Raw genomic sequence first — 18,321 nt, 5'->3', positions numbered from 1 at the left:
TGTTTTAGTATCCTCTGTGCAGGGCTGCCTCTTTGGATCAGAGTGCTTTTAAAAATCAAAAATTATTGTTGCTACACTCAGTCTGTCCTTTTCCTAGTTGTTATTCTCTCTCTGTTTTAAGTGTCTCTTGGTAACCATCTAGATAAAAATTAAAGTTGTGTACATCTCCTAGACCATTTGTAGCAAATGGACACAAGTCTAGGGAAGAGATTATCTCTGCTCAGAGGTTATCTTAAATGCTGAAGTACAAATGTTAGATAGCCAGACAGTGAAAGCAGATCAACACAAACTGGTGAGAGCTGTAAGGGTACAATCTGGAGCCCTAGTAATACCTTTACTAAATATTACTTTTTTTTTTGTTTGGCAGCCAGGTCAAGAGCAGAATGGTTCTGTAATCTTTATGTTTTAAATAATCAGCGCCTCCACATGCAAATGTCTTCTCCAGTCTGCTTTCAATTCCAGTCCCATACTAAATAGTCAAAATTGACCCCCTTTCTATATTTTGGTATTATGGATGGAGAAATTAACAGTAAGATAACAAGTTTACCTTTGGGTTTTCTCCCAGATGAGGCCCATCTAAGGATTTCTCTTTCCAGACTACTCTGTCAAGAGTCTAATGTAGACCCTCCTCTTTCTTTCTCTAGGGACCCATTCCCATTGATTACTCCTATTGTGGAGTAATCGGCAAGTTCCTCTAGTGGATTCTGCCAACTCACTAAAAATTCCCAAACAACATCAACATCTGGCATCAGGGTGCATTACTAGCAGGCAAACCATGCCAGCCTGTTACAGCCACCTCTGATGAGTTGGTATGCCTAGTTCACCCCTCAAAAATGAGTTTATCTGCAGGGTATACTCAGAGAAGAAAATGTACTCACCAGAAATTGTAGTTCTTTGCACAGATTGTTATAAACCCATCTTCCAACCCCACTTTTCTTCTGATCTTTATATCAGAGATGTTAAGGGAAGAGTTTGGGCCTCTGGCAACTTACTTAAACCAGTTGCTTGTGTCCAGTGCCAGTGGTTACTAACTTCACCACAGTTTGCGCTGAGTTTTGACTTCATTTCCAAGAGAGCAGGGTAATACAGTCATCCGGGAAAAGACCAGTTATTGGCTAACAGAATATTACTCAGTAGACAGGAAATCTTTCCAGCAGGCTATTTGTTGCTGTTTCTTTCGAGTGTATTCCAAGTTTATCCTTGAAAGGATTTCCCAGCATTCTCCTTCTGTTTGTGTTTTGCGTGGCATAGCACAAGTTTATTCTTTCTTTATGTAAGTGGACACTGTTATGCATAGCTGCACAAACTCGCTTTCCAGCAAGAAGTGGCCTGAAAGTAAAATAAGCTTCCTCACACACAGCCAGTCTGTCTGCTCTACATGTGTCTCTGCTGTAAATTCACATCCAGCATTTCTGTGCATTAACTTTCCTGGGTAGACGAGTCATTAGATTAGGTGCACACAGCTGTGGGTGGTGTCAAGAATTTCCTAGGAATAAGTTTATAATGTATCAGCACACTTACATTTTTGAAGAGCCAATGATAAGATGAGCTAAATATGCTACAAAGTGCTGAAAAACCATGGTTTTGCCCATAGTTGTAGTAAAAAGGGGTTAAAATAAACCAGAACCATTCATGCATTTAAAAGGGTGGAGGAACGTTTGAAGAAAGAATTATCTTCAGAACTTGAATGTCTGCCTTTTCCTGGGTCTTGTTGTTTTGCTAGGTGCCCGTTCTGCATTTACTCCACCAACCGCCCTGCAGCAATGGAATGCCATCTGAAGACCCACTACAAGATGGAGTACAAGTGTCGGATTTGCCAGACAGTGAAAGCAAATCAGCTGGAGCTGGAAATGCACATCCGGGAACATCGCCTCGGCAACCATTATAAGTGTGACCAGTGTGGTTATCTGTCAAAGACCGCCAACAAGCTAATAGAGCACGTACGTGTCCACACCGGTGAGCGCCCTTTTCACTGTGACCAGTGCAGCTACAGCTGCAAACGCAAAGACAATCTCAACTTGCACAAGAAACTGAAGCATGCTCCACGTCAGACTTTCAGCTGCGACGAGTGCCTGTTCAAGACTACCCACCCTTTTGTCTTCAGCCGCCACGTGAAGAAGCACCAGAATGGGGACTGTGTCGAAGAGGAGAAGAAGGGCCAGTATTCAAACTCCAAGGAAGCCAGCCCTCTTCTCACAGTCAATAGCTCCAGAAACCTCTTGTCACCCCTCTCAGTAATGTCTGCCTCCCAGGCTCTGCAAACAGTGGCCATGTCAGCTGCACACAGCAGTGGTGGAGAGCCAAACTTGGCAGTCAAGGCCTTGGCCATAAACGGCACTTCTCTGTGCTTGGATAAATATTGGAATTCTGATTTTGCCCACCTCATTCCCTTAACAATGTTCTTCCCCAAGAACCACTTTGATGTCACATTCCATCCACCCAGACCTCAGACTGCACCTGCAGGTGCCACCTCGCCGAAACACTCCTTCCTCGCCTACCTTGGACTAACAGAAAGGGCAGAAACTGTCTGAAGACAGTTACATTCTGTACCAAAAATACCCCAACAAACCCAGCAGGTATACGTTGCTGCAAAATATAGACCGAAGAGGTCTGAACACTTGTACTATATATCATTAGTAAGGTTTAGAAAATGGCTCTGTGTGTATACTTATTGCATTGACATGAAAGCTGCTTTATTAAATCTTCAGAGAGGCAACCTACTGCATATTTCTACCTTCAGAGGCATGTTCCCAGTACTCTTATCTAAAAAAACTATTTTGTCTTGTTAAACTGAACAAGAGTGTCCTTAACGGCAATCAGCACTTGTAAAATTACATGTTGATACATTTTATTTTTGGTGTGGGGGTGTGTGTGTTTGTGTGTGTGTGTGAGAGAAAGAGAGAGAGAATGAGTGTGAGAAAATCTGTTGTGTGCCATGACATTGCTTTTGCACATCCTTTGTATTTGGCTAATTTAATAATTATTACAATGTTCCCTTTTTCCATACTTGCCCCTTTTCCCTCTGCCTCTTCCCCAAACTCTGTAGGGTTGTGGAGAGAGCAATGCTTGGTTCAGTGAGGATTGATATATTATTTCAGTGCTGCATGCAGTTTCCCATAGCATACTTTGTGCCTTGTCCTCAGATCATCCATTGTAAAGATTTGGGGATGAAGGTGGAACAGATCTGGAGGAAATTACTTTCAGCACTGTAAGATGAGAGTATGAAAATAAAATGTGTGTATACACACATAGGGCCAGTTCCTTAACTGTTACACTGGTGTAACAAAGCTCAGGGTCTGGTCCATGCATCTTTTGTTTTAAAAGGGCATATAAACAAACAAACACACACACACACACACACACACACACACACTGTATTAATACAAACACACACACACACACACACACACACACTGTATTAATACAGTGGATACCTTTAGTTTGCAGGAACAACTTGCATAACTAGAATTCTATGGTGGTTAAATCTAGCAAAGGGGATTAAAAATGGGGGGTATGGTAAATTCTGGGTAGAAATGCTCAGACTAAAAAAAAAGGCAGTTTTGCACAGTGCTTTAGTCTTGCACTAGTTTGTTTCTCACTTACGAAAAAAAGAAGAAAAATGTTTCTTCTGTGGGATGAAGTAATATCAGACTATATATTTGAAGAGGTACTGGCAGTTTCTTTGAAATATAAAGCTATGAAAAGGTGCTGTTTAATCAGACAGGTCTCCTTTTTTTTATATATATCCTCTATTTCAATTGTACTTGCAGATTCCATGGTCCTACCAATATTATCCTTCATGTTATTTAGTAATACTTTATTCCTTTTTGTTAAAAGCTGATAGAGTGTACACTGCTAGAAGGCTAACTTTATACTTATTTAATGCTCTTACTTTGTGGTCATTAAAATGACAACTTTATATGTAGCACTTTATTGCAGTAAGAAGCAAACGCGGATTTGTTGCAGAACCTTTGTTAATCTTGAAATGCAAGCAACGATCTTAAAAGAAGAAAAAGTCTTGGCTGAATGTTAACAAATCTGTATTTCTTAAGACAATGTAATTTCTAGTGCAAAACAAGGAGAAAGGTCAAGAGTAAAAGATGTTTTTTCTTGAAAATGGAAGTTATAAAAAAATACAAAAATCTTTAAAATGTACTCATCACTTAGGGCCATTTGACATACAGGAATGCTTTCATATTGTTTTCTGTTGTGTTTCATCTTGGAATTGGGTTGGGTTCTTTATGTTCGCCCAGGTATAGAGTTCTGACTAGCGTTCCTCAGGGTGCCTCCCAACTAAGCCGTTAAGAAAGGCTGCCCAAATTGGATTTATTTTGGTACCCTCACATTATTCCCTCCCTTGAAAGCATTCTCTATCTTGTATACATTTTAAGGCTTAATTCAAAGCCCATTGGAGTTAATGAGTAGAGGCCTATCAACCTCAGCGGACTGTGGACTTTGTATCTGATCTATTGGTTGTGACAGTATCAAAATTAAGCCCCAATGCAAGAAGGCATGATTATGAAGAAAGGGACATTAGTCATATTCTTCACTGTAACATGCTAAACTTTCATCGTGCTTAAAATTCAGCTTGTATGGAAGCCCTTTCCTAAATGATGATTTAAAAGGATGCGAAAACTTACAACTAAGCTTAAGGGATTTAATACGGTTCCAGTGCAGTTCCAGGCCAACCATTTCCTATTGTCATTACAAAACTGTCCTCTGAAGTCTTGGGAAGAAAATCCTCCCCTGTGTACCAGTGTTAAAATACTGGAAGCTGTTTACTGTGCAGAAACACAGAGGAGAGCCTAAAATATGAGCTGCTTGTAACATAACAGTTTGAAAATAACAATGACAAGATTTCCTATCCAATTATTTAAGCTCCATCAGATAGGTTGTCTTAATGAGTATGTTGCTATTCTAGCTGAGCTATTAAGAAAAGTCACCTATTCCAAATCCTGTAGAAATCTCTTGATAGTTAATGCACTCAACTCAGGGTCCTGTTTATCATTCTTTACCCCATCAGAATGTCCATCAACTTCATCAGAAGTATTGACAGAACAGAAAATGCTGGAGCTGAGCTCTGTAGTAGTAGGTCATTCAAAGTAACAACTGATACAAGCTGAGTAACCTTTAGCACATGAATTAGGCAAACAGGAGTTCAGCCAGATACATTTGCAGGGTTTGAGCCCATTCTATTACAGAAAGCACCCTTTAAACACAAAAAGAACATTTGAGCACCAACAGAGAAACTACAGATGCATAGGAGAAAAGAAGCTGGAATATAAACCAGACTGCAAAATAAACGGGGCTGGGACGTCCAGGAATGAGTGTGATGGAACTGTCAACATATTAATGCCACGTGTTTAACAATTTTTCACTCTACCTGTATTCAAGTGGCACAGTAATGTTTAATGGCAATTTTATTTAGCACTTTGGAAAGAGACATTTAATTCTTTCTGGTAAGTTATACAAGTTTTCTGAGTGAGGAAAGGTGTGTTTGGAGGTTTTTATTTTTTTAAGAAAAATAGACAGTATTTATCAGAGCCCTTGCGTGTACAATACCGGGTGAGCAGTACAAGGCTAAAGAAAGGAATGTTCTCTATAGACAGCCCTTACCTATTAAAGACTAACAGTTCTGATAATTCCCACCACCATACTGCTAATTTCATACTTGTTTTCACTATGCATTCTTTAATGAAGTTTGACTTGTTTTTTCCATCCAATAATTCATTTAAAGTTCTCAGCACTTTCCTTCTTTCTCTATTTTTTTACGTGTTGTATTATGTTCAAATATCACTCTGTCAAGGTTTGTGTACATTAATAAAATTTGTATTGTATAAAGCTTTTTGCATTATAAGGCTGTACAGGGTCATTTTGACAGTAACTGGTATATTCCTTTGCATCTTATGTTGCATTGCCAATTTATAGTGTATCCAGTTTGGAAGTACAATATACTCTAATTAAAAAGGTTGGCTAAACTCTGGTTCCTTTTTTTTGTTTGCTTGTTTTGTTTTTTCTTTTCTATTGCTTTCTTGACCAATTAATGTTTAAGGATTTTTTTTTAATATACTGGTAGAAAAAGTGTTTTGCAAAAGTAACAGATCCAAAACAAAAGGTAAGGAAAACATTCTCTTCTATTTTAGCCATTAATAAGCTTTGCGTGTTTGTTACATTTTCTATATTAATCTATTTATTAATCATTTTTTTTAAAGTATTAAAATACAAAGAGGCTTCCTCCTTGCATAGCTGGCCTCCTGCCATGTGGCCTTTTATTATAATCTCACAAGCAAAGCAGCATGGGAACTGCTCAGTAATTGAATGGAAGACCCCTAAGGAGCACCCTACGCTACCTGAAATGATGTTGAGCTGTCTTTCCTTTTATTGGGTAATGAGCCAATACCCGATTATGCTTTTAAGGGGTGCACTCTTGTGACTGGAAGTGCTAACTTTCAGATGAGATATGAAAGGGCTTGACCTTTTTGAGGCATTGTTCTCACATGGCAATATCAGACAACAAAGATGTAATCCTTGCTTTGTAGCCACATCTAGCTTCATTCCAAAAAGTCCCACTTAATTTTTAAATACAGAAGCACTTCCCAGTCCTTTTTGCACTACATCTCCACTTCTGCTCTAAGCCCTTCAGCAGTGACTGAATTTCTGTGGATCCCCTGACCCTATTCCTACCCACAAGGGGTCACAACCCATAGTTTGGAAATTGTGGTGTTCTTTTTTCCTGCTAGAAATAACACCGAGTAATACTGAATACCATTAAGTAGTAGCCAATTTCTACCACAGATACAGCTTTATTTTAGTACACGTTTCTAGTGATGCAAAAATTGACTACATAGTACGTGACGTTACAAAGAATGTGAAACGTATCAAGACCCTTCGGTATGATGGTGATGTATACATGAAAACAGTATTGTCACAGCCACACCTCTATGGTAAAAGGGTAGCGCTATATCTGTGTGAAGGCGTGAACAATTATGTATAATTGGTTGAGGGTAAACTATAAGGAAACAGTACAAGTGAGAGGAAGATTAAATCAACATATGTTATCATAATGGTTCCTTCTCATCTTAAAATCTACGAAATTCTGCTATCCATCCAGATTTTACCACCCTTATTTAGACTGACTGGTACCTTAGGACTTGAGGCACAAAAGGATTTGGGTGTTACAATGCCTATGATTTAAACACATGGTCCCTGGTGTGGAGTCCATAGACCTAAGCTATGTGTCTAGTCTCCACATACAAGCTGAATTTTCTTTCATGCAGTTCAGTGCATATGCCTTGTCAACATCTTGTAAAGATCAACATTTGTTTAATGAAAGGCTAATGTAATTAAGACATTCAGATCCACAGGAGATATGAAGAGGAAGGAAACATCGATGTTGGTCCAAGGTCAGACACAAATGAACAAGAGTCGTATTGGTCAGAGCCATGGTTATCAAAATAATAGAAGCTTGACTTTAAAATGAAGTTAGAGCAGCATGCTGACACACTGATAAAGTTACCATTATTGGTTCCATGTAAGTATCCTTAATATACCAACATTAATCTAATAAAAGATCTTGCACATTGCAATCTTTGGTGCAGATCAAGACACCTAAACTTCAAATCATCTGGAAAAATTCTGCTTTTATTCTTATATATACAAACCTTTAGGCACCTCCCACCAGCCTGTTTTTATGAACCTGATGATGATTTATCACACTTCTCCATCAGTCTGTACCCAGCTGTGGACAAAGGGTACTTCCGCTTCTGATGCTGTGAGAATAGCATAATCAGTTATGTTTAAGGAGAGATTGTCTCAACCCCTTCACTGCCGCTGTTCCTATGGCAAAAGAAAAGTAAAGTCATATTTGCTTTATGCTTTGAGTTATACAATGCTAATGTACACCAGTTGGCAAAAAGATGGAAGATAAGCTGTTTACTGGCCATCCTCTGAAATATTTCCCATAAATCTTACCTGAGATTATTCCACTTGCACCTCATCTCTTCTTCCAAATATATGCTTTGGGCTACATCCTCAGCCTATGTTCTGGTAAAGTCAACTGAGCTCTGATCACTTAGGGAGAACCCGGAGCTAAATCCACAGAACAGCTTAACCATTTCAGTGGCATGCTTAGCACCCAAGCCTGCTGTGTAATGCCTGGGGAAAGTCAGGTACCTAATACTGGGATTCATATAAGCCATCATGCTGACTGTAGACCAGATCTGGCACATTGCTGACCACTGTTCACTGTTCACTGTTGGTGCCAGGGCAGAGGGGAACCTAGCTGTGGGCTGGGAGCCTGCAGCCAGTTTCCCGCAGCAATGCCCCTGCTCCCTGCCAGCCCTGGCTGTTTTCAGAACGGGAGGAGGGCAAGGCAGCAGGGGCAGCTGGTTCTAGGGGTTCCCCGGCTGGGGTGAATTGGAAACCCCTGCCCCCCCCAATTCACCCACCCCATCCTCCAGCAGGGGCTGAAACACCCCCAAACCAAACTCCCTCTGCGCCTTTCCTCCCTTTCATTGTGAAAACAGTTCAAAGTCTGGCAAGCAGGCAGACAAGTTACAGAAGACACTGTTTTGAAATGTCTTCATCTGACCCTCATGCAATGAGGGCTCAAAATTGTTGCCCAATCAGCCATTTTTTAAGCAGTCTACAGCCATGTACTTGTGTTTGGTCACAGCTATAGACCACTTTCTGTGGCCAGGTGGGGCAAAAATTATCACTTCTGTCTCTGCCCATTGATAGGACTTGGACACCTAAGTCCTTTTATGAACCTGGCCTTGTTCCTTTGTATGAACAATTAAAATTGCCTTGGCCATTTTTGACATATTAACTAAAATGCAACATTTAGTTCCTTAATAATAATGGGACTGAGCTGATCATCCAGCCATAGACTTCCATGCACTCAACTTTGGGACAAAAAGATTCTGTAGGTGACCAAACAAGCAGCCTAAAAGCCCTGTAAAGTTCTTAGAAGTTTTAAACATTTGCATTGGGATAATTTTTTTACAATCTTCCACTTCTGCATTGGTAAAACCTCCATCACCAGGAGCTCAACAGTTCAGCGCCCCAATTAAGATATTAAAAACATTGCAAAAAATTACCTTTTTTTTATATCTCTACCTATGCTGATGTTCAGTATAAAAAAGATTGCTGTCATATAGGTATTAAGTATGCATAGCTGTATTCTACATTAGACACATAATGGTTTAAAAATATCAATTTTGTCCTGGTGAACAGATGTCCACATTACTATAACTGCCATCATATTTAGTGCTAATTAGCACACTTGTTGACAAGTCTCAGCAGGGAGGTTAAAGACTGGCAGTGAAATTAAGCTACCCTCTCACCCTATAAATAGTCCCTTCAGGTCAGAGCTAAAGCACAATATGCAGAAGCCTGCACAGCCTCTTCCAGACTATGGGCTAATAAAAGATTAGCAGCAAAATGTTACGTGACTAGTGAGGTTTGGGAAGCCTTCATTTTTGAGTGTCTAGCATGAGCCTCTGTACAGAAGCCTACTTTGAGAAAGTGCTGAGCAATCATCCTTGAAAAATCAGGCTCTGATAAGGTGACCCAAGTTGGTTGCTCTCCTCCAGGGCTTTCAATTAGTACTAAAATCCCTTTCTCTTTTTTCTTTTTTTCAAAAAGGAATTTTTTTTACCCACACACTTTCTGGCCATCTCATAACAACATCTTGCAGAGCTGATTTCATACCCCCTAAAAACTGTCTGGAAGTCATTTTCCAGTGTTTTAGAAGCAGAAATTTAGGGCTGGAAGAGACCCAAGGAGCTCATTTAATCCAACCCCTGCTCAAAGCAGGCCCAGCTCCTGTACAGAAGCCTGGTTTTAGGAAGTGCTGAGCAATCATCCTTGAAAAATCAGGCTCTGATACGGTGGCCCAACTATATCATCCCGGCCAAGGCTTTGTCTTGCCAGGTCTTGAAAACCTTCAGAGATGGAGATCCCACAACCTCTTGGGTAACCTGTTCCAGTGCTTCACTACCCTCCTCGTGAAAAAGTGTTTCCTGATATCTAACCTAAACTTCCCTTCCTGTAACTTGGGACCGCTGCTCCTTGTTTTGTCATCCACCGCCGCTGAGAACAGTCCTGCTCCATCCTCTTTTGAACCCCCCTTCAGGTTGTTGAAGGCTGCTATTAAATTCCCCCCCCAGTCTTCTCCAGACTAAATAAGCGGCTCCCTCAGCCTCTCCTCATAAGTCATGTGCCCCAGACCCCTCACTAGTTCCAATGTCCTCCTCTGGCCTCTCTCTAGTTTGTCTACATCCTTTCTGCCGGGGGGGGGCACAAAACTGGACACAGTACTCCAGATGTGGCCTCACCAGTGGCGAAGAGGGGAATAATCACTTCCCTTGATTTGCTGGCAGTACTCTTGCTAATGCAGCCCAGGTAGCTGTTAGCCTGCTTCGCAACAATGGCACATTATTGGCTCATATTCAGTTTCTTGTCCACTATAACCCCCAGGTCCACTTCTCCAGAGTTGCTGTTTAGCCAGTTGACCCCAACCTGTACCAGTGCATGGGATTGTTCTGTCCTAAGTGCAGGATTCTGCATTTGTCCTTATTGAACCCTAATGGCCACGTCCAGATGAGCACAGATGTTCAGCATTTGGCTTTGCAGACCCATCTGTGCATCCGCATGCATTCCTTGCACTGCTATCTTGAAGCACTTGGGGGTTGACCCTGGGAGATTCGGGGTCAAAAAAATCCCACATCAAAAAAAAAAGTGGAGAGGAGCATGTGGTAGTAGTGTGCACCACAAAAAACCAAAGCCTGGCCAACTGGAGCCACGCTCCAGCTGCTGGCCAGGCTCCCAGCTGCAGAAGCACAATGGCTGCAGCTCACTGAGGACCACTGGACCCCAGGTAAGGCTACTGTGCTGGCCCCACTGCTACTTGTCCCCAAGGAAACAAGCATCCGCACTCACCTGGATATGGCCCGTGAGATTTCTTTTGGACCAATCCTCCAATTTGTCAAGGTCTCGCTGAATCCTAGCCCTATCCTCCAGCGTATCTACTACTCCCCCCTACTTGATGTAATCTGCAGACTTCCTGAAGGTGCACTCCATCCTGTCTTCCAGGTTATTGATGTAGGTATTGAACAAAACTGGCCCAGGACTGACCCCTGGGGCACTTCATTTGATACTTTTATTAACACTAGGCCTTTTTTCATCTGCAGAACTCAAAACACTTTATAAAAGAGTGGTCAATTTTAGACCCATCTTACATACAAGAAAAGCTGAGGCCCATAGGGATTTAATTATTTGCTAATAGAGCAAACCACACAGCAGTAGAGCATAAACAGCTTTTATATTTATGCAAAGAAACTTCCTGTAGGATGTATTTTAAATACACATAAAGCTGTTGCTATTGTAAATATTATCAAATAGATTTTCATACAGAAATATCCCTGCCTAGGGAAGGCCAGAGCAATATTAACCGCTTGCAAAACATATGTAAAGATTTTAATGCCACCTTCTGTTACTGTTATACTGCAATATAAATAAATCTCAAATTTGGCATAAACTCATTTTTTTGCAGATGCATCTACATAAATAATTTCAACCACTCCAGAGCAGTCAACTGAAGGATTCCCATGGTCTTGAATAGGAACTGGTTCAGGCCTTGGAGCAATGCAGAACTCCATTTCAGTTCGTAATAACTTTGTTTGTTTTGGTGGGGTTTTTTGGGCGGGGGTTGGGTATTTTTGCTTTTTGTAGTTTTCCACCTCTCCTTTGCCAAAAAACTTCATAAAAAGTTTACAAAAAGGTGTTAGCTCTCAACTGGTTTCTCATAAAAATTACATGGATCTGTTAACCTTTCAGACTTCTGGCATGAGATTAAAAAATAAAAAAAAATCTCCCAACTGCTCAAAAGTCTCAAGTGCTTTGACAAATCCCAGCTGAGTTTTGACACTGTATCTAAGCCCAATAAGGAGAGTTTAACTTGGCCTGTGGTCTTGTGGCAAACACACTGCACAGTTCTTGGGAAAATAATACTGTGTCTTCTAGGAACTTATCCAGCTGTTGGGAGACATGGCTATACCTCTTGCAAATCCAGGTATTGTGCTTGCAAACATGTGCACAGCAGCTGTTTTATGACCTGGATATGGGGATTTTTAGAAGGGAGAATGAATCCCACAAGTGCCTAAGATGCTGAAACAATACTGAGGATACAAAGCAGCATAGAATTGCCTGTCTTCACACTGCTCACCTCCATTCGTGTAAAAGGTAAGAACTGCCCATTTTGAATGCTCCTGTTCATTTTTATCAACTAGATCTAAAATTAGGAAATGAACCCACCCAAACAAGTAAAATATGGTTCTCAAACTTGGGCATCAGTTACTGCAATGGCAATCCATCTTCCTGCGTCATTGTCTGCCACGGAGGAATGCTACTTCCCACTCTGCTTCAGTTTTAACATATATAGAAAGGTAACTACTATTATATACCTTCTATCACAGCTCACTTCAGACAGTGATTCACTGAAATGATAAATTTAGGCTTGTTACTCTCTTAGGAAGTTGCCTTTCTAAATAAAACAAAAGGAAGTGCCCTCTTTACATCTGATCACTCTGTGCAGACTCCCCACACAGATGTTCCAGATGATTTTTTTTGGTCGGATGAAACCAATATTGTGAAAGAGGCCTCGCTTTCTGTCTGGTTAGACTACGGATTGACAACTTCAAGGCCGCAGGCTGAATCCAGTTCACAGAGCCATCGGATCTGGACAGTTAGACCAGGGGTTGGCAACCTACAGCCCAAAGCCTGAATTTGGCCCACAAAGCCATTGGATTCAGTCTGCAGATATGGGGCTTTGGTGGCATTCATAGTGGGGGGCTTTTTGTGCTTATTTCCTTAAATATAGTATGACCAGGGTATTCTGGTATAGGTTGGGAGGCCCACAATTTAATGACAAATCCTAATTCTAGGTGCATGTAGGGCATCAGCAGAGAGAAAACTACTGGCATGGACTGTATCCTATGTGGAAAAAACAGTGCATCTAAGTTTTGATGCTGTTGATCTAAAACAGCTATTAGATGAAGGCAAGGCACAAAGCAACTGGGAATCACACACTCTGACATTAGCTAACAAGCTCATGCAAAATCTCCTGCTACATATAGCAGCATTATTATTAGAAACTTCACATAGCTATAGCTAGAGCCCTCCTGTCTTATATTTTTTCATAAAAAGATGTTTTTCAGAATTGCAGGAATTATGAAGTTTGGGATAGGACTGTCATTCTTCAAGTTCTAAACTAGTTCCTCTTTGATGAATTTAAAAAAACCCCAACATTATTAAAAAGTAATATAGGAGCACAAATGCAGACCAAGATCCGCAGAAGTTATCACTCCATCAGCATGATGTTAAAGAATAAAGCACTGGGTGTATATTGATATCTGTCACTCACAGACATGACACCTGTTAAATGCAAGTGAACAGCTCCATTCTTTGGTGTAACCTGACTCTTGCCTGTTTGCACTCTGAATATTTATTAAGCAATCATCTTTAAGACTTCATTTGGGTATATGTAGCTACATACTGTAATTGGAACTGTATAAGTAGAACTTAATGAAAAAGCTAAACAAAATGTTAATGTGATTTAAAAATACACACTGAACCTTTTTAAGTTGGCATTTCAATTAAAAATAAATAAAATCCAGTTACATGGTGATACAGTGCAGAGATCTCATTTTCAACAGTCAAGGTTCATTCTTATTCAAAAAGTGACAGATTTCTCTAGGGTAGACAGAACCAGAAACAACCATCTTCTATCCATTCAAACCAGGCAGATGTAATTAAGGGTGTACAAACAGATCACTTTCCTAAAGTTCAGACGGCTCTGAATATCACATTTTATGGATAAAATGCCTTTTGTGATCATTGTTGTTTTCCTGTGGCCTGTCTGATAAGGTCAATAATGTTATAATAAAATCTAAATTGCATCAAGTTATTACTAGGAAAGAATACTAAGAGTATTGCAAAAGGCTTTGCATATTCACCAGCATGCTGGTACACAAACACATGTAGCTTTAACACTTCAACAACGTTGCTGCAGCCACATCTCATATACCCTGTCAATTCTTATAGGATAAACAGCATTGGCTCTGGGTAATTTTTGAATGGTAGATCTCCAAGAACTGCAACAAATACATACTATAGGAAGCAGCACTGGTATTTCAGAGGAGGCAGCAATTTTCCTGCTAAGTAATGGACTGAAGTTCTGGCATGATGGTGAACACTACTTAACGGATGTTCCTGTTTTACAGCCACTTTTGCTTGTTATAGGCTCCATGGATGTTCCAGTATCCCACCAAATTCCAATGCAGATAACAGCTAGTTTCCTGGCAAAAGCCACAGCTGTATGTCTCACAGGGTCTATCCAGGGGTTCTTCAGTTATAACAGGGGTTATTCTGTCTCCAATACATGTCACTATCTGAGGCCTCAGAAGAAAGCACACATAAAATTATAAAAGCCAATAAGTGGACCTGCTCCAAACATTTCCAGTGAAATGCTTTCCCAGCAGAACATGCCAGGTCTTCAAACCTTCCCCCCTCCCCCCCCAAATATTGTGATTTCCTGTGGAATGGAAATCATGGCTCTCAACGAGCTTTACAAGCAATGCATCTGACTAAGGGGCTTTGAATCAGATTCCTGAAGTAGTTTACACAGGGAAGCGTCCATGAAGAGTCTTTGCCAAACATCCTTTCCTACCAGCTTCACAGTAAAGGAATCAAAATTTCAATACCACCTTGTTAAACTAGGCTAGAAGGTCTTGCTCCTCTGCTCACCACAATGGGGATCAGGAAGGAATTTTGCCCATGATTAGACCAGCATGCACTGTGGGTGGTACTTCTTCCCTTGTTGTGGGAGGTATAAATCCTCTCCCTTGGATCCCTTGCCTGTCTAGAAGAGTGCAGCCGTGCAGTATCTGGCAGCACAGACATGTCTGCGGTGCCACATACTGCACATTCAGGTGTTCTCCATGCTGCAAGGTAGCACCGCAGGGGCTTTTTTTGACCCCAGGAGATAAACACTTATCTAGGATGATTAAATATGGATGACCCTGCCTTGACCAGAGGGTTGAACTACATGACCTTCTCCATTACCTACAATGCACACCATTTGATGCTGCTGTCATTACATTTTATCATCTAGCGTCAAGACTTCCTCTAGTATCCCACCCTCTTATTTGGCAGCGGAGGCTTCAGGAATTCTCGACAGTTATTGTTTTTTCTTCTCTTATGGCTTGGACAAAAGCTTGGCTTTGTGGAGCTGTTATTTGAACTAATTTTTGCCTTCACAAGCAGAAATTCAGGGCTACACCTCCAAATTATTTTTAAACAGGATTTGGCACTGAACTGCCACTTTTGTCACTTGTGTCCAAAATTTAGATCTTCAAAACCTCCACATGCAGCTGCCACCGAACACTAAAAGCACAGAGGCTCCAGGTGCCTGAGTGTCTGACAATACGTTTCTCTCGCTGCTTCACATTCTGGGCACTCTCAGAAGCATGTCTCTCTGCACTGCTAACACCTGGGCACTATCTACTGCCTAACCCCTGTTAGGATTCACATGCTAAGCAACACCATTTTGCATGGTGATGTCTTCTGCCTATACTGCCTGCATTTCTCAGTCCTACAGACACTCTCAGATTATGCCTAACAGATCTCATGCCACAAAATAAAAAGAACGGGGGTGCTACTACCACTCTCTTCCATCAAACAGCTGAATAGTTAGTACCTTCACTCGGGTTGTGGGAGACCATAGTCCAATTCCCTCCACTGCCTGAGGGAATTTGAACCCACAGCTACCCAGAACAGGGCCCTAGTCACCAAACTATACTAAGACCATCTTAATCCCACCCGCAGAAATGGTTCCCAGTTTCATTCACTGAGTGAGAGTGAGCAAGACTATGATGCCTAATGTGTAGGGCACCCGGGTTCCAATCCTTGTCATACTGAACTCTTCACTCTTTTAATAGGTAGTTATTTGGTTTCCAAATACACTGCTTTCTCACCTCCTACTACATTGCTGATCTTATGTTTTCCAATTATACAGTTCTAGGCAATTCAGATCCTAACTGTACAAAGGGATACCTGGATGTGAAGAAAACAGCATGCAACGTGGAACTTTTAGCACCTGACCAAAATAAAAATCCTAGCTCTTCAAATTTGTGCTGCTCCCTGGATGGCTCCTAAACCTGGTTGATGATGAAGCTGGGTACTGGTTCTTTTTGGCTGTGTGGGCCTACGTGCCATTCTGGGATAGTAAAGAATTGCCAAGGTTAGCATGGAGTGGCTTCTCTAGGAATCCGCGACAAAACCTCTAGGCTTCAGATTGCAATGCAAACAGGTGAAGTATATAGGTAACCAGCTTTGTTGATGAGACCAGCCACACACTGCTACTTTGTATGTCCCATGTCTGCTAATAAGGCTTTTAAATAATTTTATACTTCTACACAAATAAAAAATAGCAAATAACTATTTTAAAGGGGGCAGGGGGAGAAAGTCATGCAGACAATCAGTATGGCCTCAGTAGCATCCCAAGTTTTAAAACAAATTCTGAAGGATAGTTATTAAAGAATTTTGAAGACTAATTAAAGGCACGTTAGATACAATGCAACATGGGTTTGCCAAAAGTAGATCATTCCAGGCTAGCCTAATATTTCTCTTTTATTGAGCTCTTTGTTAGGGTTATTTGGTACCAGATGTGGATTCAAATCCCATCAAGTAGAGAGTGGAAAGACTAGAACCAAATTCCCCAAGATCTTGGAAGAATGCTCTAACCACTGAGTTACTGGATATATGAAGGGCACCAACTCTTCAGACATCTTTTAAAGAAAAAACTAATGGACTATCAATCAATCAAATAGCAAACTCTGGCATACCCAGCTCCAGAAGAGTGTTCAGCAAGTCTTGACTGTAGGGAGGTACCTTCTTGCACCCACAGAAGAAGCAAGAATTCAGGTGCATCCTGTCCTCAAGATTTCCTATTTACTGTACCTGGCTCCCTACTCAGGATGCTGGCTTTTGTGGAGTCCATTCTTTGGCACTTGACTTGAACAGGGAGCCTAGACACCCAACTTTCTTAGGAAGAGAGTTATGCATTCAGGAGAGTGACTGCCTAATAGCTAGATGCTATAACAGTGGACATTGCAATGCCTAAGTCCCTTTGTGTACCTAAGCCCCAGTCAATACAGCATCTTTAGGAAGAGAATATTATTTGCAAGTTGTCTTTTCTGAAGTTATCATTTAACCCAATTCCAGCCTGCCCACTGAACTTCTGCTCATACTTAGGAAGCAAACACTTATGATTATTTTTTGATCATGCTATTGCATAAATATTTCTGCCATAAGTTATTCATACAGAACTGGAAACTCTTTGCTACTGAGTCACAGAGAGTCTGCTCATGACATTCAACTACCAGTGTCTCACAGGGCAAAAACTTATGCCAACAGCTCCCCAGGGTCTGCTTCTCATCTTAGAAGCACAAGATTCAAAAATAGAAATTCTGTCAAATGTGCATCTTCAGAGAAGCCAATATAATAATCCTGCCTCATCCTTTGATCATACCTATCGACTTACTTCTTTGTTTAGGCTGCTACTAAATCTAAATTCATCCAACTATAGTTTTTCCTTTAGTTAAAATAAGAAATAAAGCAAATGCCAAATTAAATTCAGTTCATTTTTTCCCTCTTCAATTTAGTGGGAAATTCTTTTTTCCTTTCTCTGCAGGAAGATGACTTCAGAGAGTCCAAGTCAGAAGCCAAAATAAAATAAAGAGGTCTCTGAACCACAAAAATGCACTTTAAATAGATTCATTCCATGAATTCTTAACTCTCAGTGTTACTTTAAGTTTCCAGAAAATGTGTGAACCTAATGGAATATAGTTTATACTTTGGACATTTGATTTGCTTTCTATATTTTACCTGCTTCTGCCTCAGTGATTTTTCTTCAAATGTAGATTAAGTTTATTTAAATTTAAATCTGTCTCTATAAGACAGATTTACCTCACTGATGATACTAAAACTCTAGTAGTTCTAGGTACCATTTAGGTATCTGAGTTCCTCACGTCACTGGTGTTTGTCACCATTGAGCCTCATTAGATGACAGACATGCACTACCTACTGGGGGCCTGCATCAGGAAGGCTTTGGGGTTCCAAGCCAGGACTTTATACTGAAATACCACTCACTCAAATTTATGAAGGAGGCTCATATAAACTGGTGGGGAGCTACAAACCTCTTGACAGTGAGACCCTTCATCTAATACCAGGAGAAAAAGTAGTTGGTGAGAGCTACAGCTA

At 40.8% G+C, this 18,321-nt stretch overlaps 2 protein-coding genes across 7 annotated transcripts in view; one reads left to right on the top strand and one right to left on the bottom strand.

Annotated features, from left to right (window-relative positions):
• The window catches only part of ZNF827 (zinc finger protein 827), a 152,797-nt gene extending 146,819 nt beyond the window's left edge, over positions 1-5,978 (top strand). For 3 of the 6 annotated variants that reach the window (XM_090036343.1, XM_090036342.1, XM_090036341.1), the window contains exon 14: positions 1,724-5,978. In XM_090036343.1, the coding sequence (XP_089892469.1) occupies positions 1,724-2,531 (808 nt within the window). In that variant the 3' untranslated portion in view covers positions 2,532-5,978. The remainder of the gene's footprint in view (positions 1-1,723) is intronic. The other 3 variants (XR_016440763.1, XM_090036345.1, XM_090036346.1) reach the window with 3 other exon arrangements.
• A 366-nt stretch (positions 5,979-6,344) lies between these two features.
• The window catches only part of MMAA (metabolism of cobalamin associated A), a 42,771-nt gene continuing 30,794 nt past the window's right edge, over positions 6,345-18,321 (bottom strand). Inside the window, exon 10 of the transcript XR_016440765.1 lies at positions 6,345-7,836. The gene's annotated coding sequence lies outside the window, so the exon portion shown is untranslated. The remainder of the gene's footprint in view (positions 7,837-18,321) is intronic.

This window comes from Crocodylus siamensis, chromosome 2 (assembly GCF_052110815.1).
Source record: "Crocodylus siamensis isolate JL-2025a chromosome 2, ASM5211081v1, whole genome shotgun sequence".
NCBI classification, from domain to species: domain Eukaryota; kingdom Metazoa; phylum Chordata; order Crocodylia; family Crocodylidae; genus Crocodylus; species Crocodylus siamensis.
This window is presented reverse-complemented; position numbering and strand designations above follow the sequence as displayed.